At 34.7% G+C, this 23,033-nt stretch overlaps 1 protein-coding gene across 2 annotated transcripts in view; it reads right to left on the minus strand.

Moving 5' to 3' along the window:
• The window catches only part of LOC132712814 (ero1-like protein), a 44,914-nt gene that overhangs the window by 15,423 nt on the left and 6,458 nt on the right, over positions 1-23,033 (minus strand). For both annotated transcript variants that reach the window (XM_060695251.1, XM_060695250.1), the window contains exon 2: positions 3,580-3,672. In XM_060695251.1, the coding sequence (XP_060551234.1) occupies positions 3,580-3,640 (61 nt within the window). In that variant the 5' untranslated portion in view covers positions 3,641-3,672. The remainder of the gene's footprint in view (positions 1-3,579; positions 3,673-23,033) is intronic.

Consider the following 23,033-nt stretch of genomic DNA (forward strand, 5'->3'; position numbering starts at 1 on the left):
GAACAATTTTTTTCCATAATTTGAGTTGTGTGACTAGTTTTTAACCCCAGATTACCCACATTACCTAGAAACCATCCAAACAACCTTTCAGACTAATTTCCAAGATATTTCTACATAAACACTCTGTTATCCTCTACTGGTCGGAGACCATCAACCGGACACTTTTGGAACAATTTTCCGTACAGATTTCTTTATTTTTAACCTAGAAATCAAAAAATTTGACACAGTTCAGCTAGGTTCTTTTCCTAACTAACAAACTAGTTTGTTTATTTCTGATTTAATTGACACTTATATCTGAGGCTTGACAAGGAGGGTATCAAAATTACCTAAATTGTCTACACTACAGTACCATGTGTCCGGACAGATATGTACATGACGTGATTTAATTCAGATAAAAGCTTGGGTGTTTCCATTTTTGATTTTTAACATGATATACAATATTTCAGCAACAAATGCTGAAGTTTTGGATATTCTATTGTTTACTCTTCAAATGATTATATAAGGTCAGGCATTGTTTTCTTGACCCCCAAATTTCAACGTCAACATACTTGAAATAGACATTAAAATATTACCATTTACGGAGGTTGAAATAAATTTATTTACCTAATTTTGGAAGAAACATGCATTTATTGTTGATAAAAAAGTGACTGACAACCACTGAACAAACAAAATACTAAATTAGCATTTTCGGGGCCGTCCGGGTTAGGTGGTTGTCCGGTTTTGGTGCTCCCCAGTACTGTGTAAGCAAGGTTCTGTAGAGGCTACACATTAAAATCAAGCAAAATTTATTAATTTGACCTTCAAAGTCAATTTCATTGATGAGTGAAGGTCATAATAAGTTTGGACTACTTGAAGGTCTTGTCTGTCCCATTATGAAGAGGATCAATTTATAAATGACAATGTTATTGCCAATTTCAGCAAAAATTAAGCAAAACTGCAATCTTTGTCCTTAAAGGGTATAAATCTCTATCTATATTTTAATAAAATTTATCAACAGTAAAATTCCATTGGTTCCATTATTATATGGTTGACTCCCAAAAACATTTTAACATAGAATGTCTCTGTAATTTAATACACATGAATAATGTATGTAAACAGAATAAAAAATATTATTTTGCTATTTTAAGTAGGGTTTTATCCATTTAGCAATGATTTTCTGCATGAGTCATTCGCTTTCATGGCAATCAATTACCATATTTCTTTCATACAAGCATTTTGAAAGAATACTTTTGTATTTTCTGATTGCAGATCAGGAAATACAATGCTGACATTCAATATCTGGAACAGCACTTTCCATAACAATCCTAACAACAAAAAGTAGTTCTATAAAAATAACAGCTTAAAACAATCGATATAAAAGAAAGAAATATTTTTATTTTGTTACAAGTATCCAGGGAATTACAATTGCATTCAAAGTTTAAAAGTAGTTTTGGCTCACAGAATTGTCAATAAATACACAATCACAAATTATGTGGATGAATATCATTCTAATCAATGAAAATTGCTCAGCTAGTTCCGTAAAGCTTCGGTTTATTGTGATTGGAATTAAACATCGCCTAAATGAACACTTGTTATTTAGACTTTTTGAAAAATTAAGTAAGGATGTTGACTCTATGACAGGGAGGAATGTAGGGCAGTCAACGATAAATAATCAATTTCTACCATAAGTAATAGTCTTATAAGTTAAGCAACCGATAATTAAATCCACATAAACAAAGCGTTATTTTTAGCGTTGTAGATAAGGCCACACTTTAGTGTGTATTACACAAATAAATCTTAAATATTATATACCATAAAATCCCGATTTAACACCCTCACCTTAATTGACACCCCCACCCACTTTTGAAAACCTTGTGTATAATTTAAATTAAGAAAATAACAGAAAATAAAGTAAACTCTCTGACCAGTTCGGCAATTTATATCCAGTATCATTCCATTTATGTAAATATCCGTGAATCAAAACTTAAACACTTTAAAGTTCACTAAAACTGAGTGAAGTCGACTTGAGAACAGTTAAACTGTTAAAATAACACAAACTGGTAAACATATTTACAGGGTCACACACTAGGATAGAGTATTGCATTCTAGGGTGGACAACTACACAGATCTGGAAGTGGGATGTGTTGACACATTGTAAATAAGGCAAGTAGCATCAATGACGTCAGATTGATGGCGAGATCAAAGGTGTCAACTGCAAGGAATTTTTGGAAGGAAAATTCAAGAGAGGTCGCAGTGTAAATCAAAGGTGTCATGGGTGGACAGGATGATGATGTGTTTAAACAAAACTTGTGTGGATTTTTTTTACATCATTTGTAGAGGAAGAAAAGATAATCATTTTCACTAAGCCTTTCCTTGTTGAGACTTGTCTATTTTTTTTTTTTTTTAATTAATGCGTCCCTTTTGACAGGATGATGATGTGTTAAAACAGAACTTGTGTGGATTTTTTTTACATCATTTGTAGAGGAAGAAAAGATAATCATTTTCACTAAGCCTTTCCTTGTTGAGACTTGTCTATTTTTTTTTTTTTAATTAATGCGTCCCTTTTGAAAAATGTAAACCTCCCCCCCCCCCCCCGGCGTTAAATCGGGATTTTACGGATCACGTCAAACTATTTGTGCGAGAAAATTTTCGCTAAATTATTTACATCAGTAAACCCCACTGGAAACTAGAGGGGTTCTTGTCATAAAAACATATATCTCCTAAAACTATGTATGTCTCTCCGGTAGTTTGGTTGAAATCCCACCAGTAGTTTGCCCTGTGAAGCTCGGGCAAGATTTTTTATTTTTAGCTCTACCGGCCATTTTGTGCAGCGATGCCGAACATGCCAGTGATGTGCAGAACAAGGGATGGTACTGATCACTCCTGTAAAATTTAGTTGAAATCCCACCAGGAGTTTGAATTGTGAAAGCTTTTGTCTATTTTTAGCTACTGGCGGCCATTTCATGCAGCGAAACAGAAAGTACCGATAATGTTTACAATAAGGCATGGTACTGGTCAATCACTCCTGTAAAGTTTGATTGAAATCCCAACAGTGGTAGGACCTGTGAAGGCCAGACAAGATTTTACCATTTTTAATAGCTCTGGCGGCCATTTTGTGCAATGAAGTGGAACATGCCAGTGATAATTCTAAATTTAAAATATTTTGATTTGCTCATTTAGGAAGTTTTTAGAGACATTCTTTCTTAAGGAATTAGCCATTATCCGAAGGATAAAGTGTGGCTGTCATAAAAAAATGTACATAAATGATTTCATCAAGCAAGTTAGAAACTCTGGTCATGCAAAATTCCCAACTCAGACTGTTATAGCAAAAAATCTAAACACTGTCGCTGCAACATGGTGCCCTGCAAGATGAATTATAGTATATCAAAATAAACTAACACAGGAAAATGCATACAGATATACAGTATGATTTAGATTGCAAAGATCAGAAAATACCACATAGCCAGAGCTAGAAGTCACAATAGTAAAATTCTTGCTTTTAAAGTTGTGAAAATCTTGAAAATGTTATAATAGAGATGAATTGTTAATATAAAAACAAACTGTTTTAAGAAGTGATCCACAAATTAATTTTTAACATACCTGGGAACAAATATTCATAGCATAAATGTATATTTATACTTGTGTGTAAGCCTGAAACCATCCTGTAAAATGCTCTTTTTTCAAGACATAATCCTGGAATAAAATGTATAATCCATGAAACAACTGTATGAACATGTTTTAAAGGAAACTGAATCTTTTCTTAATGAATGATTATAATATGAAATTAATTAACTTTATTTTTCATTGAAAGTAAAGTCAATTACATGTACAATGTTTCATTCTCATCCTGGATAGGGAAAACAACAGGCATTGCATTGTATATGCCCTACCTCTCTTATTCCAACACCAATACTACCATAAAAATGGCAGATGTAACAGATGATTTACAGGTGTAATGCCTAATAATTTTCTTGCTAAATGCGTGCAGCCGAAAATGTTTGTGTTGTAAATTTATCTGGACCAGGATGAAAGTGTGACACTGTGAGCTTGAGGCAGTAGTATTACTGTAAATTAGCTGGTTTTATTCTGGAATTAACCAATAAACACTATTTTGTAGTTTGAACATAGTTTATTAAAGTAAGAAGTCATCTGAACCTAAAAAGGGGTTCCTTGGCTTTTATTAGCCACAGACTTCTAAGGTGACAGATTGCATTGAAAAAGAGAACCTACTCTAGGAAATTACTTAATCAGTTTTCTATTTGAAACTGTGAAAAATTAATTAAAAGATTTTGGTTAAACCAACAGCTAAAATGGTTTTAGCTTGAGGTCTGATTAACAGCTGATTAGGAAACAAACATTGAAAAAGTTAACAATAGACTTCCAGAATATGTAGTTGTAAGTAAGTAGGCTTTGACATCTAGAGTATTTTGAAGCTTTATTTCAATGGCAAGTAATAGTTACCGTACGAGGAATAGGTCTGCATAGTATTTACAGACCCGGGTGGCGATTTGAAGAACGAGAGAGCGTAGCGATCGAGGTTTTTAAAAGGCCACCTGGTCTGTAAATACTATGCAGACCTATTCCGAGTGCGGTAACTATCTTACCTACATGCTCTTTTGTTTTTCTATCCATACATCATTTTTAAACTCAGTATTTATTAATATTACTCACAAGAAACAAATTATTTATGTACTTCATCGTGTTTAAGAAAGCTTTCCAAAGTCATTCGAAGATACCAACCGCTACGCTCTTGTAATTCATTCGTTCACAAATCAGGTGTTATTTGAATATTCTCGTGTTTTTCGTGGGGTTTCATTATGTAATAAGGTCAAGTAAATGTACTTGTTGAGTTGAGTAACAGAAAATGAAAACAGAACTTGTTGAGATTCTATTTCAAGTAGACAAAGGTAAGATCATTATTTTGATATATGAATACAAAACATAATAATAACATATACACATATTGAGGAAGTAAAAAAAAGTTTTCTAATCATAAAAACGGAACACTATTTTTACTGGTATACAATGTATATAATTAATTTTTTGGTAAATAGATGAACAGGCTATTTCTAATATAATAAGAATATACGATTCTTTCAAAGGAAAGTAAAAGACAGAGTTTTATGAATAAACATTAGTAATACACGTAGATATACCGTCATGTAAGTTGGGTTTTTTGTTGTTTTTTATGATGGCTGATTTTAAATACTTAATATTTCATTCATGTTGGGAGAATTTTCTTTCGGTGTATTTTTAATTAGCATAATCCCTTACTAATATGTTTGATAAGACCGCAGTCTGGAATGGAAGCCCAAGTCGTATTCTTGCAAAGAACAGGCGAGTACTGCATGTACTGGTATACAAAATTAAAATTGTAATATAAAAAAAAAAAAACTGGAGAAAATGAGAAAAAAAAACGGTCTTATACTTAAGATGAACTATTCTCTCACTGAAAGTAATATTTTGGGAAAGAAAGATGCAGAAGTTGACTTTGATTCGATATGCACCAATAATAAAATCGTCGTATATATCCCATGATGCAGAATTGTTAAAATAATGCAGGATTGTGCAAAATCAGACATAGTTGTGGAAATAAATGTCGAAAACTAGTATCTTATGAAGCTATATGGTTCGGCCAATGTGTTAGGTATACCGAAAAGCAAACAATAATGAAAGGCTAAGTGTGCGTTATTGTACTCATGAATATCGCGAAACACAAACTTCAACGCCAGTATACGTAGCCAGTTCGTTTGTCTCACAAATAATCTGGAATATATGTTATGAGGGTCCTTACAGCCGTATGCGCTAATTTCTTTCTATTAATTTGGTGAAATACATATAGACTCTTTTTCCTATTTGAAGTGGTCATTAACCCCCCCCCCCCCCCCCCCCCCCCCATAAATTTGCACAATTCAGCATTATTTTTCAAAATTTCTCTCTTACGGGATATCTGTTAACGGTGAATATAGTGTAATGCACGAGTTTCTCGACTTCACATATTTTCTATTGTATAGAGAACAATAGAACAATAACAGGTCGGTATATATTTGCAGACCTGTTAAGCGGTCGGTAAGTGATTTACTAGACCGCTTTTAACAAAAGAGCCGGTAGGTAATCTGTTATAACACCTATATTTTAATCCCAAGTATGTGTTTATTATATGAAAAGTTTGGAAGAAAAAAAGTAAAGTTATGTAACAATATAGTACTTTCAAAGAATTCAGTAAACAATATTTTAGTATGATATTTGTAAATACAAATACTTGAAAATTCCCTGAAAAGAATTTACATGCAGATATGGGGCATAACACAGGTTAGGAGAACTTCTTTAACTGTTCAAGGAACTATTTACATGAACGACTAGCCATGCGGAATATTTACATCACTTGTTCACACACAGAAACAGCCACTTTTACTAGAAAATGAATAATCAAAAGAATACATCAGATGTTTATATCAATAAAATTTGGGGTTTCAAATGTAAACAAAAGTTGTAAAAAAGTCATTTTTTTATGCCCCACTTCGAAGAAGATAGGGTATATTGTTTTGCTAATGTCGGTCTGTCTGTCTGTCGGTAGACCACATGGTTTCCGCTGAATATCTTGAAAAGTATTTATCACAGACTCTTCATATTTCACATAGTGATTGGTCATTACTAGTAGATGACCCCTAATGATTTTGGGGTCATTAGGTCAAAGTCACAAGGTCACAAGGCCTTAAATGTCAGAATGGTTACCCCTGATTATTTTGAAAAGTATTCACCACAAAGTCTTCATATTTCACATAGCGATTGGTCATAACTAGAAGATGACCCCTATACATTTTGGGGTCACTAGGTCAAAGGTCAAGGTTACATGGACCTTAAATGTCAAAATGGTTTCAGCTGATTATCTTGAAAAGTATTCATCACTAAGTCTTCATATGTCACATACTGATTGGTAATAACTAGTAGATGACCCTTATTGATTTTGGGGTCACTAGGTCAAAAGTCAAAGTCTGAGGGGCCTAAAATGTCAGAATGGTTTCCATTGATTATCTTGAAAAGTATTCAAAACAAAGTCTTCATATTTTACATAGCGATTGGTCATAACTGGCAGATGACCCCTTTTAATTTTGGGATCACAAGGTCAAAGGTCACAGGAGCCTTAAATTTATTTGTTTGTTTAATTTTATGCCTTTTTCCAACAGTATTTCAGTCATATAGGCGGGTAGTTTTCTAACCATCGTTCCTCGAGAGTTAGACCAGTACTAGACCACCTTCCTCCGCGCTAAACTTCCAAAGCATCTCCCGGGGATCTAACCTACACTAGAGAGGTAACTGGATTAGAAGTCATCAACTCTAACCCCTCGACCACGGAGGCGGTATAACAGGGGCCTTAAATGTCAGAATCGTTTCCCCTGATTATCTTTAAGCATAGAGTCTTCATATTTCACATAGTGATTGATCATATATAGTAGATGACCCCTATTGATTTTGGGGTCACTAGGTCAAAGGTCAAGGTCACAGAGGCTTTAAATGTCAGAAAGGTTTCCGCTCATTATCTTGGTTGCAATTCATCACAAAGTCTTCATATTTCACATATTGATTGGCCACAACTAGTAGATGACTCCCATTCATTTTTGGGTCACAGGGGTCTTGAATGGTAGTATGATTTTCGCTTATTATCTTTAATACTATTGATCACAAAGTCTTCATATTTCTGTTTGTTTGTTTGTTTGTTTCATTTTACACCTTTTCCCAACAGTATTTCAGTCATATAGGCGGGTAGTTTCCTAACCATCATTCCTGGAGAGTTAGACCAGTACTAGACTACCTTCCTCTGTGCTCAACTACCAAAGCATCTCCCGGGGATCAAACCCACGCCAGAGAGATAACTGGATTAGAAATCATCCACTCTAACCCCTCGACCACAAAGGCGGTTATAAAAGATGTATTAGAATATTTTTTGAGAAGTATAAAAAGTTTGTCTTTAAAAGACATTTTGTTTATTTGCAATGTAACAATTGCAAGTCCTGCAGAACAATAAGAAGTTATTTAAAAAAGAAAAAGGTGACATGGCAAGACTCTAGTATGTATGCATTTTGAAAGAATTAGTCCTCTTTTTAAACATAGATTGATTGTATTGAAATATTTGACAAATAATGCCAGAATACATTGATTAGTCAAAGTATTTCTGAAGTGGATTTTCATGATTTTAAGTTGCCTAAAAATACTTTGCATTTATGAAAAAAAAAAGATATGCCACCACATTAATACAAAACTGAATACATTAAGAATGAAGAGAAGTATATACTTTTTATTTCTATACAACTAAACTGAAAAATTGCAGGAGTGTCTAGTGAATTTGGGGGTCAAGGTCATATTTCAAATGAAAAACAATGTGCAGATGTGTCTTGTGTTCAGATATCAAGGCAATAGTATAATCAATTTAAAACAAAAATATTCTTACTTCATAAAAATTCCGGTACTTACTGTATTACATAACTGTATTAAACTTTGAAATATTTTTTTTTAAATACTTTTGTTCAATTAAGCATTGCCTATTTCTGAAAACATAAACAACATACATGGTGTGAAACAAAATGGCCTTATAATGTGCTCAGTTCATTTCTTTTGCTAGAATCATTTCAAAGGATTCTTCTTACTTGCTAGAGTTCATGACCTTTAGACAAAATGCCAGATGGTGACTCTTATTTAAGAAAATTGTATAACATGTACACATGTATGGAAAACATTCAAAAATTAGTTGTTTCCCTCTCATTATTTAACAATTTAATAGCAATGGGAATGTTTTGAAGAAAAGGCATGACTATCTGGAACTAGAAATGTGTCCATAGGACACGGGTGCCCCCACCGCGCCACTGTTCTGTCAATCTTTTCACTAAGTCAAGGGAAATAACTCTACAAATACTGGATAAATCCACAAGCGAAACCCCAGGTGCAAATCTAAATATAATGAGCAACCTGCCCATAAGGTTTAATGAACTATGTCAAATCCTTTTGAGGAACTTGCGACACAAGTTGAAAATTGAGAAAAAATTTCTAAGTGAAGGGCAAAATAACTCTAAAAATACTAAATAAATCCAGACAAAAATACCTGGTGCACAACTGCACATGCTGATCAATATTCCTGTAAAGTAACATGACTCTAGGTCAAATACTTTTTTAGTTACGTGTGACACATGTTGAAAATTGCAAAATTTTACTAAGTCAAAGGGCAATAACTCTGAAAATACTAAAAATATTCACACGAAAATACCCAGGTGGCCCACAACTACACATGCTGATTAACATTCCTGTAAAGTTTCATGACTTCTAGGTCAAATACTTTTTGAGTAACATGCGACACAAGTTGAAAAAATTGCAAAATTTTACTAAGTCAAGGGCAATAACTCTGAAAATTACTAAAAATATTCACACGAAATACCCAGGTGCAAAACTACACATGCTGATCAACATTCCTGTAAAGTTTCATGACTCTAGGTCAAATACTTTTTGAGTTACATGCGACACAAGTTGAAAAATTGCAAAATTTTACTAAGTCCAAGGGCAATAACTCTTAAAAAATACTAAAAAATATCCACACGAAAAAATACCCAGGTGCACAACTTCACAGTGCTGATCAACATTCCTGTAAAGTTTCATGAATCTAGGTCAAATACTTTTTGAGTTAAGTGCGACACAAGTTGAAAATTGCAAAAATTTTACTAAGTCAAGGGCAATAACTCTTAAAATACTAAAAATATCCACACGAAAATACCCAGGTGCACAACTACACATGCTGATTAAACATTCCTGTAAAGTTTCATGACTCTAGGTCAAATACTTTTTGAGTAACATGCGACAACCAAGTTGAAAATTGCCAAAATTTTACTAAGTCAAGGGCAATAACTCTGAAAATACTAAAATATTCACACGAAATACCCAGGTGCACAACATACACATGCTGATCAACATTCCTGTAAAGTTTCATGACTCTAGGTCAAATACTTTTTGAGTTACATGCGACACAAGTTGAAAATTGCAAAATTTACTAAGTCAAGGGCAATAACTCTTAAAATACTAAAAAATATCACACGAAAATACCCCCAGTGCACAACTTCACATGCTGATCAACATTCCTGTAAATTTCATGAATCTAGGTCAAAATACTTTTTGAGTTAAGTGCGACACAAGTTGAAAATTGCAAAATTTTACTAAGTCAAGGCAATAACTCTTAAAATACTAAAAATACCACACGAAAAATACCCAGGGTGCACAACTACTCATGCTGATTCATATTCCTGTAAAGTTTCATGAATCTAGGTTCAAATACTTTTTGAGTTACGTGCGACACAAGTTGAAAATTGCAAAATTTTACTAAGTCAAGGGCAATAACTCTTAAAATACTAAAAATATCCAGACGAAAATACCCAGGTGCACAACAACACATACTGATCAACATTCCTGTAAAGTTTCATGACTCTCGGTCAAATACTTTTTGAGTTACGTGCGACACAAAAGTGAACGGACGGACGGACGGACGTTCTCACAGGACAGTAATTATGTGGCTACTCTATTGTTCTCTCTATTGTTCTTTTAAGCCACACAAAAGAAAATAGCCACATAAAAGCATTACGGAATGAATGACATCAAAGAGAAAGAACAGTTACCTATTGTCCCTCTAGCCACATAATTACTGTCCTGTGAGTGCGGACGGACGGAAGGACGGATGGAAGGACGGACGGACAAGGGTAAATCTAAATGCCCGCCACTAATGTGGGGGCACAAAAATGCCAATTTTTACCACAAAGCTATAAATTGAATAATGTTAAGACAATGTTTCACGCAAACAATCTGGGCTCTAGCCCTAATAGTTATAAAGAAAACGATTTATAAAGTTTTTACTACAGACATATAAGGAAAACACATTACCATTTGGGCGGGGCCAATTTTGATCCCAGGGCTATAATTTGAACAATCTTTTTAGAGGTCCAAATAATAATGCCTTCTACAAAATATCTGTGCTCTAGGTTTTTTAGTTTTGGAAACAAAAGTTTATAATAAAAACATCTATTACTCCTTTTAGATGCCATGGCAACCAGATTTTTGCATGGAATCAAATTCTTTTAACAAATTTGGACGCCCTTTCACCAAAGGATAATCCTAGCAAGTTATTTCATTGAAATCAAACATGTTCTTTTTAAGAAGAAGATTGTTTAGTGGCTCACTATAAAATATACACACACACATGCGCGGGCATACACACATGCACACACATAAGTGAATTGCTATATGCCACTGCATCGCAGATTGCTATGGCATAAAAAAAATCGGGAATGCCAGTGACACTATACAAAGGTGCATATACAAATATGTCCAAATATTGAGGTCTAATAATGATCATATAAAAGTTGTATAACTAAATTTTGGCACTATGTGAGGGGTCTCACTCTTCATATATATTTTTCATTTAATTATAATAATTACAGTAACTAAAACATAAGTTAAACAAGAAATGTCAAACGACACATATGCCTCCCTTTCTAGCCCTTGACTAATACTATTGGTAATTTTGTCATAAAAACTTACCAATAATGGGTACATGGAAGTGTTCAGTTATAGAAAAAAGAAAAACAAGAGGGCCATGATGGCCCTGAGTCGCTCACCAGAAACAACTTCAGTGTTGGAATGTTAATATTTCCTTATATTAAATTTAAGCATAGAATATGTTTAAACAATTATTTGAAGAAATGCCATGACCTGGGGTATTTAAGCTTTAGCTTAAATGGGGCTAATCAAATTAATATGAGCAAACTTGATAAAAAAACTACCTAAGAATGCTGAACAAAGTTTGGTGATCATCTACCAATTATTTCAGTAGCGAAATGATGTTTGGAAGATTTTTTCTATTTTTACCTTTAGTGGCCCCTTTCAGACAAAGTTTGGTGATCATCCATCAGTTAGTTCTGTAGAAGAAGATATCTTAAAGGTTTTTTTCTATTTTTAGCTATAGGAGGCCCCTAAAAGGGGCCAATCAAATTAATATGAGCAAAACTTGATAAAAGACTACCCAACAATGCTACAGACAAAGTTTTGTGATCATCCATCAATTAGTTCTGTAGAAAAAGGACATTTAAAGGTTATTTCATTTTTAGTATTTTGCGGCCCTAAAAGGGGCCAATCAAAATAATATATTAGCAAACTTGATAAAAGACTACCCAAGCATTGCTACAGACAAACCTTTGGTGATCATCTATCAATTAGTCTCTAAGGAAAATAGACATTTAACGGTATTTTTCTATTTTAAGCATTTAGCGGCCCTTTAAAGGGGCCCATCAAATAAACGTGAGTTAAAACTTGATAAAAACACTACCTGAGAATGTTACAGACAAAAAGTATTGGTGATCATCCATCCGAAAATTAGTTCTGTACAAGAAGATGTTTAAAGCGTTTTTCTATTTTAAGCCCTAGTACCCCTAAAAGGGGCCAATTCAAATTCATATGAGCAAACTTTGATATAAACGACTACCCAAGAATGCTTACAGAACAAAAGTTGGTGATCATCCATCAATTAGTTCTGTAGGAAAAGACATTTAAAGGTATTTCATTTTTTAGGCTTTTTCCGGCCCCTAAAAGGGCCAATCCAAAATAATAATTAGCAACTTGATAAAAACTACCAAAGCATGCCGACAGACAAACTTTGGTGATTCATCTATCAATTAGTTCTCTAGAAATAGAATTTAACGTATTTCTATTTTTAAGCATTAGCGGCCCCTAAATAAACGTGATCAAATAAACGTAATCAAACGTAATCAAATAAACTGTGAGTAACACTTGATAAAACACTACCTGAGGAATGCTTACAGCACAAAAGTTTGGTGCATTCATCCAATCAATTAGTTCTGTAGAAAAAGAACATTAAAAAGGTTTTTCTTATTTTTAGCCCTAGTGACCCCTAAAAGGGCCAAATCCAAAATAATATTAGCAAATTTGATAAAAGACTACCGTAAGAATGCTACAGACAAAGTTTGCCGTGATCATCCATTCATCTAGTTCTGTAGAAGAGATGGTTTAAAGGTTTTTCTATGTTTTAGCCCTAGTGACCCCTAAAAGGGACCAAATCAAAATAATTATGAAGCAAACTTGCATTAAAAGACTACCCAAGAATGCTACAGACAAAGTGTGGTATCATCCATCCATTAGTTCGTTGTAGAAAGAAGATGCTTTAAAGGTTTTTCTATTTTTAGCTCTGCTGACCCCTAAAAGCGGCAATGGAATGACCATGAGCAAATTCAAGTGTGACTGTCACAAGGATGCTACAGACCAAATTTGAAGTAAATTTGCCAAGTAGTTTCAGAGAAGAAGACAATTGTTGACGCATGACGATGGACGCCGGAGCATCCCCCTTTGATACTAATAGCTCACCCTGAGCCTTCGGCTCTGGTGAGCTAATAATAACCTACTAGTTATAACTTATCAATATGTGAAATATAAAGACCTTGTCCTTAGAACTAGTGACCCAATTATGACTATTCAATATGTCAAATATAAAACCAACGTGAGTAAAAAAAAAAATTTTTTTTTTTTTTTCCAAGGTTTTTTAATCTGAAAGCCCCAGGAAAAACCCCATTTTTTTTTGCTTTTTGGAACAATTTTTTAAAAGGCCCTGTGACCTTGACCTTATGAACTAGTGAATCCAAAATCAATATGGGCTCATCTACTACATATGACTATTCAACATGTGAAATATGAAGACTTTGTTATAAACAGTTTTAAGATAATGAGCAGAAACCATTCTAACATTTAAGGCCCCTGTCACATTTTCCTTTGACCTTGTGACCTAAATATCAAAAGGGGACATCTACTAGTTATGACCAATCAATATGTGAAATATGAAGACATTGTGATAAATAGTAATCAAGAAAATCAGCAGAAACCATTCTGACATTTAAGGTCCCTGCGACCTTGACATTTGACCTAATGACACCAAAATCAATAGGGGCCATCCACTACTTATGACAAATCATATGTGAAATATGAAGACTTTGTTATAAACAGTTTTCAAGATTATCAGTGGAAACAATTCTGATATTTAAGGCCCCTGTGACCATGACCTTTCACCTAATGACCCAAAAAATCAATAGGGGTTATCTACTAGTTATGACCAATCAGTATGTGAAATATAAAGACTTTGTGAAAAACAGTTTTCAAGATAATTAGCAGAAACCATTCTGACATTTAAGGCCCTTATGACCTTGACCTTTGAACTAGTGACCCCTAAATCAAAACGGGTCATCTGCTAGTTATGACCAATCAGTAACTGAAATATGAAGACTTTGTAATAAACAAGATTATCAGCAGAAACCATGTGGTCTCCACGGACGGACTGATAGACTGACGGACCGACATAAGCTAAGCAATAAACCCGAACTTCTTCGAAGATGGGCATAATAAATATTTGCTACAAATCATGAATATAAAATACACTTACATATCAATTAACAAGGAATTAAAACACATTTCAATATATATAATCCAAAAAACACAGAACATGAGTATATGAGAAAACAAGAAATGTCGAACGGCACACATGCCCCCCTTTCTAGCCTTGACTCTACATAATTGGTAATTTTGTTATAGAAACTTGCCATAAATGGGTACATGGAAGTGTTCAATTATGGAAACAAGAGGGCCATGATGGCTCTGAAATCGCTCACTTGTATAAAGGCCCTTGGGGCGGAGCTAATTTTAACCCAGCGGCTTTTTTTAACCAACTGGATAAACACCCATTAGAAGATGTTTCATGATAAATATCTACGCTCTAGCTCTTTGGGGGTTTTAAAAGAAGATTTATTAAGTTTTTACTATAGACATTTAAGGAAAATCAGTACCCCTGTGACAGGGTCAATTTTGATCCCAGGGCTTTTATTTGAACAAACTTGGTAGACATTCACCAGAAGATGTTTCATGGTAAATATCTAAGCTTTTGTTTCATGGTTAATATCTAAGCTCAAAGTCTTCAGTTTTTTTTAACCCATTACTTCATGAGCATTTTGTGAAAACTGGCTGTTTTCATTGAAAAGTCTCCCGTTACAAGTTCAAATTGCTATAATACTATAAAAACTGCTTCAACACTAATCAAACTTGGCAGAAATGTTGACTGGACAATTGCCCTTGCAACAACATGCTCAGGCTTAAATTTTCTGTTACCATGGCAACGAGGGGACATCTCAAAATTGGCAAAAATCACTATTTTGCGTTGATTTTTTCCATCAAAATTGATTTCAAAGTGCTGCAACTTCTCAATGGATTGAGATAGAGTCAAATGCTTTTCAGCGTTGGTTACACGTTACCTTATGATCAATCTGGGGTCATTTATAGCCTCTTACAAGTCCAAAATTTTCTTGGCGATGACCTGGGACTCCAACCCCCTTCAAACCCCCAAACAGAAGAGGGCACATCCCCCTTCTGGCAACCCCCTGATGTATCTTTTGGTTGGGGGGCCGCGCCAAAAAAGTGTTCATTTTTTTACCAACATTTCTCAAACAAAAACAAGTGTTGGGGGCCTAAATAAGGCATTTTTTCACCATTTGAGACAACAAACAGGGGGGGGGGGGTGAAAAAGGCGTTAAAAGGCGTGTATATAACGTAATGGGTTAAAAGAAGATTTTTTAAGTTTTTACTATATACATATAAGGAAAATCAATCAATGACTCCCCGGGGCAGGGCTAATTTTGACCTCAAAGCTTTTATTTGACCAAACTTGATAGACACTCACTTGAAGATGGTTCATGCTAAATATATAAGCTCTAGCTCTTTCAGGTTTTTAAAAGAAGATTTTTTAAGTTTTTATTTTGTACATATAAAGAAAATCAATGAGCCCTCGGGACAGGGCCAATTTTGACCCCAGGGCTTTTACTTGTTCAATCTTGATAGAAACTTGATTAGAAGATGTTTCATGCCAAATATCTAAGCTCTAGCTCTTTGAGTTTTATAGAAGAAGATATTTAAAGTTCTTTTCTTTTGGTTGCCATGGCAACCAGAGTTCTGCATGGAATTTAATTCTTTGAACAATTTTCAAAGGTGACCACCAAAGGAACATTCCTGTGAAGTATGGATGAAATTGGCTTAATGGTTTATGAGGAGATGTCGTTTAAAGTAAAAGTTTACTGACGACGGACGGACGGAAGACGGACGTACCAATTTTTCAGGTTTATGAGCTATTTCTATTGTTCTTTTCTTTTGTTTCCTTGTGGGCTAACTATTGTTTCCTTATGAGCTAACTATTATTTACGGAATGAAGTCCTTTGCTCTCTTTTGTCCCCGTGTACCGTTAGTAAGCTCATATTCCTAAACTATTTGCGCGGACGGACAGACGCCGACGGACAGACGCCGGACGAAAAGCATCACAAAAGCTCACCCTGTCACTTTGTGACAGGTGAGCTAAAAAAGCTTTCAAGATAATGAGCGGAAACCATACTAACATTCAAAGCCCCTGTGACCATGACCTTTGACCTAGTGACCCCAAAATCAAAAGGGGTCACCTACTAGTTATGACCAATCACTATGTGAAATACAAAGACTTAGTTATAATAATAACAAAGAAAAAATTACAAAATAAACAAGAAATGTCAAACGACACATATGTCCCCCTTTCTAGCCCTTGACTCATATAATTGGAAATTTTGCTATAGAATGCCATAAATGGGTACAAGGAAGTGTTCAATTATGAAAAAAAAGAAAAATAATGAAGACTTTGTGATAAATTGTTTTCAAGATAATGACACATTTAAGGCCCCTGTGACTCAGACCTTTGAACTAGTGACCAAATCAATAGGGGTCATCTAATAGTTATGACAATCAATATTAGAAATATGAAGAATTTGTGATAAATAGCTTTCAAGATAATGAGCAGAAATCATACTAACATTCAAGACCCCTGTGACCTTGACCTTTGACCTAGTGACCCCAAAATCAATAGTGGTCACTTAGTAGTTATGACCAATCAGTATGTGAAATATGAAGACCTTGTGATAAAAAGTCGTCAAGGTAATGCGCAGAAACCATTCTGACATTTAAGGCCCTTGTAACCTTGACCCTTGATCTAGTGATCCCAAAAGCAATATGATCATCTGTTGGTTATGACCAATCACTATGTGAAATATGAGGACTTTGTGAAAATTATCTTTCAAGATAATGAGCTGAAATCATATACTATTCAAAGACCCTGTATCCTTGACCTTTGACCTGGTGACCCCAAAATCAATAGAGGTCAACAACTAGTTATGACCAATCAATATGTGCAATATGAAGACTTTGTGATAAAAAGTAACCAAGATAATAAGCGGAAATCATATTACCATTCAAGGCCCTTGTGTCCTTGACCTTTAACCTAGTGACCCCAAAATCAAAAGGGATCACTTCTAGTTATAACCAATCAATATGTAAAATATGAAGACTTTTTGATAAATTGTGACCAAAAGAATGAGCAAAAACTTTTCTGACATTTAAGGACCCTGTGACAGACCTTTGACATAATGACCCCAAAATCCATAGGGGTCATCTTCGTGTTATGACCAATCAATATGTGAAATATGTAGACTTTGTAATGAATACTTTTAAAGATAAACAGCAGAAACCATTTAGACATGTAAGGCCCCTATGACCTTGACCTAGTGACCCTAATATCTAATAGTTATGACCAATCAATATTAACTAGAAATGTGTCCATAGGACACGGATGCCCCAACACGCCACTGTTCTGTCAATCTTATGACTCTAGGTCAAATATTTTTTGGACTACATGTGCCACAAGTTGAAAACTAAAAATCAACAAAGGGCCATAATTCTGTTAAATTTGGTCGCAGCAAAAATTCCTTCCTTTACTGCCATCTACACATTAAGGTTGCTAATCCCTGGAAGTTTAAGCAAAATCTGCCATCCGGTTTAAGAGGAGTTGCGTTCACAAAATTTCTACATAGTATATAATGGAAAAATCAACAAAGGGCCATAATTCTGTTAAATTTACTTGCAGCAAAAATTCCTTCCTTTACTGCCATCTACACATTAAAGGGGCAACATTCGCTGCCGCGGCAGCGAATATTTGTGGGTGTGACTAATCAGTGATGTAAAACTGTCTGTTATAAACCCTGAGCTAAAAATAGCATGCAGTGTTAACCTGCAGAGAGAATGTAAACAAAAACAGCTGATTTTACACATGGATGTTTTATATAACTCACAGATTAATCAGATTAATTAAAAGACATTATCAAGCCATCTTGTCCAGATATTATTTTTGAAGTCAGTTGTTTTTCTTTTTTTCACTGGAATGCTGTATGTTCTTGAAGGATCTCTTTTATATGGAATCTGCCTTTCTGAATGGTTTGAGGGCGATTCACATTTCATTCCAGTCAAGGACAGCCAAGTTAATCCTGATTTTGTAGGCATCTAATCCAAAACATATTCTTTTGTTCCATACTGTAATAATGCATTATTAAACGATTCTACGTAGTGAGTGTCCATACAGTATCTATATTTTTCTGCATCTTTGTATACTGGCATTGATTTTAAAAAATTTGTAAGAATAGAAACAGCTTTTTCATCTTTGATGGTGTATTTGGAACATTCATAATGTGGATCTGTTTTGCATCGAGAAGTTGGTAGACAATTGTCGTGACTGCCCTAGTAGTGATCACAAAGTTAAGTATGTTTTTTCGTAGAATTTTGGGATTATTTTGGCAGTTTTTCATTGAATGGAATGTGTGAGTTTTTAATGCAGCAGCTTTGTCAGACAGTTCCTCATGCCACACAACTCCATGTGTTGATTTGAAGCCTGTTGTTATTTTTCTTGCAGCTTTAGCTATGCCCTTGGTCATATGCCAAGTATCACTTGCATTCGTTGTTGGGCTTCTTTCTTCTCTGACATATTTAGTTATTTGGTTGTTGTTGTCATGTGCATGGATGTTTACTGGGCAGTCCTTCTGGTCAAGATAATCATATAAGCGTCGTACTCCTACAAGTTCATGCCGTTGAGAGCTGGGATCATCAGACTTGGCGACTGTCTCAACTTGAATGCACTTGTTTGTTGCTTTACCAAGACAGACAACATCAGTGAACTTTGCATTCTTGCGCCAACAATGGCGGGCATCAGTAACAATATTTATTCCTGTCAGTATTTCATCATCAGGCAAAAGTGCAGCGGTCATGGCAATTTTCATCTTGAAGAGCATTGTTTTTAGATTCTAAGACTTCATTCTCTACAGCTCCTTTGTAAGTCTCCATCATTTCAGAAATATATTTTCCCCAAAATCTGCAATATCTGAAGCTTCACACAGTTTTTGAAATTGGTTAGGTAGTATGCCGCTGGAAAAATAACCATGACGAAATTTGTAACTTGCTAAAAACTTTCCGTTTCCCATGTGTGGAGAGGACCTCAGCTCAAGGCATGGGACTCCTTACATTTGATATTGGCAGTCATTACCCCATGCATTTTTTTGTTGTTTGATTTATCAAGACTTAATCTTTCCTTGCATTTTATATCATGGGCTTGTACTTGTGTTATAAGTTTTTGAACTGATGATAAACATCCTATAAAAATGTCTTCAGTTTTTGCATCTTCCAAGGTGCAATATTGATATTCTGGCTCAAAGTCTAAAAACTTTCATTTGTCACATTATCTTCAACGGGTAGAGTTCAGAGAAGTAAAAAAATCACAAAGCCTGTGGAGTAGCTCAAACGTCGATATTTTATTAAACTGTCCTCCACCAAGAAACAATTTTTATTTTGTCAATTTTGTTAAACAATTCAGTTTTTTCTGACTCATCATTGTAATAGTATTACTCCAATTTGCCTCTTGATTTTCTATTTATTTGTCTATTTTCTTTATTTCTTGCACGTCTTTTTCACCAGAATTTGATGGATAGGCTTTTTGGCTCCTTACGTAATTCCAAGCGTATTCTTTTTATTCCATTATTATGATCTTCAACTTGTTGATTATGGTTATCATCCATGTTTATCACTATATTGTATACCTGACTTTACTAATGAATTCACACAAATGAAAATGATATCAGCTTCACATTGTTTTAACTGTAAACTCTGCTGGGAAACATTTTAATCTGCCAACACCTAATTAAGATGCTGTCACAATGAAGTATAATTGTTCATTGTATGGCCTGCCATGTAGAATTAAAATTCACATAGGATGCTTGTTTTGGAGGGAAATAGTGCAAATCTTTAAGCTGTTATAATCTGATTTTATATATTTCCTACAAATTTGAATTCTAAACAAGAGGGCCATGATGGCCCTGAGGTCGCTCACCTGTATATAGGCCCCCCCCCACCCCCGGGCCAATTTTTACCCAAGGGCTTTTATTTGTTTATTTGAACAGACTTGGAAGACACCCATAAGAAGATGTTTCATGCAAAACATCTAAGTTCTAGCTCATTGGCTTTTTTAAAAAAATTTTTTTAAAGTTTTTACTATACACATATAGTAAAAAACAATGACACCCCTGGGGCAGGGCCAGTTTTGACCCCCGGGCGTTCATTTTAACAAACTTTGTAGATATTTACTTAAAGATGTTTCATGCTTAATATCTAAACTCTAGCTATTTGGGTTTTTCCAAAGAAGATTTTTAAGTTTTTGCTATACACATATAAGGAAAATCAATGATCCCCCCCCCCCGGGCGGGGCCAGTTTTGACCCCAGGGCTTTTATTTGAACATACTTGGTAGATACCCATTAGAACATGTTTCATGCTAAACATCTTAGCTCTAGCTCTTTGAGTTCTTTAAAAGAAGATTTTTAAGTTTTTACTATATGCATATAGGGAAAATCAATGACCCCCTGGGGCGGGGCCAATTTTGACCCCAGAGCTTTTATTTGAACAAACTTGGTAGACACTCATTAGAAGATGTTTCATGCTAAATATCTTAGCTCTAGCTCTTTGGGTTCTTTAAAAGAAGATTTTTTAAGTTTTTACTATATGCATATAGGGAAAATCTATGACCCCCTGGGGCGGGGTCAATTTAGACCCTAGGGCTTTTATTTGGACAAACTTGGTAGACATTCACTAGAAGATGTTTCATGCCAAATATCTAAGCTCTAGCTCTTATGGTTCTTTAAAAGAAGATTTTTAAGTTTTTACTATATGCATATAGGGAAAATCAATGACCCCCGGGGCGGGGCCAATTTTGACCCCAGGGCTTTAATTTGAACAAACTTGGTAGACACTCACTAGAAGATGTTTCATGCTTAATATCTTAGCTCTAGCTCTTTGGGTTCTTTAAAAGAAGATTTTTTAAGTTTTTACTATATGCATATAGGGAAAATCAATGACCCCCTGGGGCGGGGCCAATTTTGGACCCCAGGGCTTTTATTTGAACAAACTTGGTAGACATTCACTAGAAGATGTTTCATGCCAAAATATCTAAGCTCTAGCTCTTACGGTTCTTTAAAAAGAAGATTTTTTAAGTTTTTTCTATATGCATATAGGAAAATCAATGACCCCCAGGGGCGGGGCCAATTTTGACCCCAGGGCTTTTTATTTGAACAAACTTGGTAGACACTCACTAGAAGATGTTTCATGCCAAATATCTAAGCTCTAGCTCTTATGTGTTTTTAAAAGAAGATATTTAAAGTTTTTTTCTTTGGTTGCCATGGCAACCAGAGTTCTGCATGGAATTAAATTCTTTGAACAATTTTTAAAGGTGACCACCAAAGGAACATTCCTGTGAAGTTTGGATGAAATTGGCTCAGTGGTTTATGAGGAGATGTCATTTAAAGCAAAAGTTTACGGACGGACGGACGACGGACGGACGACGGACGGACGGACGGACGGACACCGGACGAAAAGCGATCACAAAAGCTCACCCTGTCACTTTGTGACAGGTGAGCTAAAAATGGCACAGGATAATAAGAAAAAGAGATATGTGATTTATATGACAGAAGAACAGAAAGAAATTACTTGTGGAATATTCAATTTTCATGGGTGGGATATTGAAATATCAAGTGATGACGATACTGAAGCAACAAGTACCCAGTATCAAAATTTGAGCAGAACATCCACTGAGACTAAGTCAGTAAACTCAGATGTTTGCGAAAAAGAAATTTCTGAAGAGAATGCAAACATGTCAACAGATCAACAAAATGGATCATCTGAACTGGCTACCGGTAATACAGATGTTTGTCACCACTGTCTTAGTTCCCCCTGTGTGACTGCAAGTCCTCAGCCTGGTTAGGAGATGGTCGCTTAGCAAGACCAGGAAATAACTTAATAAGAAAAAAATTTTATAGAAAATACTGGACTATGCTCGACAGAAGGGGACTTTGGAGCAATAGTGTTATATTTAGAAAGAAAGGAGACCTATGCTTCAGCACATGTTGAACTGAACTGTAAGGGGAAATTATGCCTGACTGTGTCCTGCATCAAGTCAGACAACTATATCCAAATCCAAAGGATGTGCCTTACATGGGACATTTCTTTTAAGAAAACCTGCTAAAAATGATCTTGACAGGAATTTAAAATATTTTTAAACTATTAATATATAAAATTTTATTACAAAATGCAACATTTAGTTTGATAAACATTTGTGAAATGTAATTTTGACTTCAAGATATTTACAACAAAATATAGTGTAAATGAAATATACCTGGAAGTTACTTTTACTGTTTTCATGAAGTCTAAACCATTTAAATACAAGTTGAATCAGTACTTTGAAATTAAAAAAAAAAATCATAGATTAATGGATTATTGTAAATTTGTTGGATATAAATACTTTTTGATAAGTAAAGATCAGTAAAAGGTATTGTTTTTTTTCTTATCATGTATTCAGCATTCCAATGTGTCGTCTGCTGAAAATCTCCCTCCCTGAAATATATATCGTCTGCTACAAATCTCTCTCACTGAAATAAACACTGCGCACGTGTTTCTGTTTACTACTGAAGGTTCATGACCTGTAATGATCAGTTGGCTCCTCCCAGGGAAATTCAAATTTCAAATTTGACAGCCAGTATTTTTTTCTAGAAACACACTTAACAAAGTTTTATTTTGAATAATTTTGGTCAATCT

This window comes from Ruditapes philippinarum, unplaced genomic scaffold (assembly GCF_026571515.1).
Source record: "Ruditapes philippinarum isolate M1 unplaced genomic scaffold, ASM2657151v2 ctg106_1_1_1_1, whole genome shotgun sequence".
Lineage (NCBI taxonomy): Eukaryota > Metazoa > Mollusca > Bivalvia > Venerida > Veneridae > Ruditapes > Ruditapes philippinarum.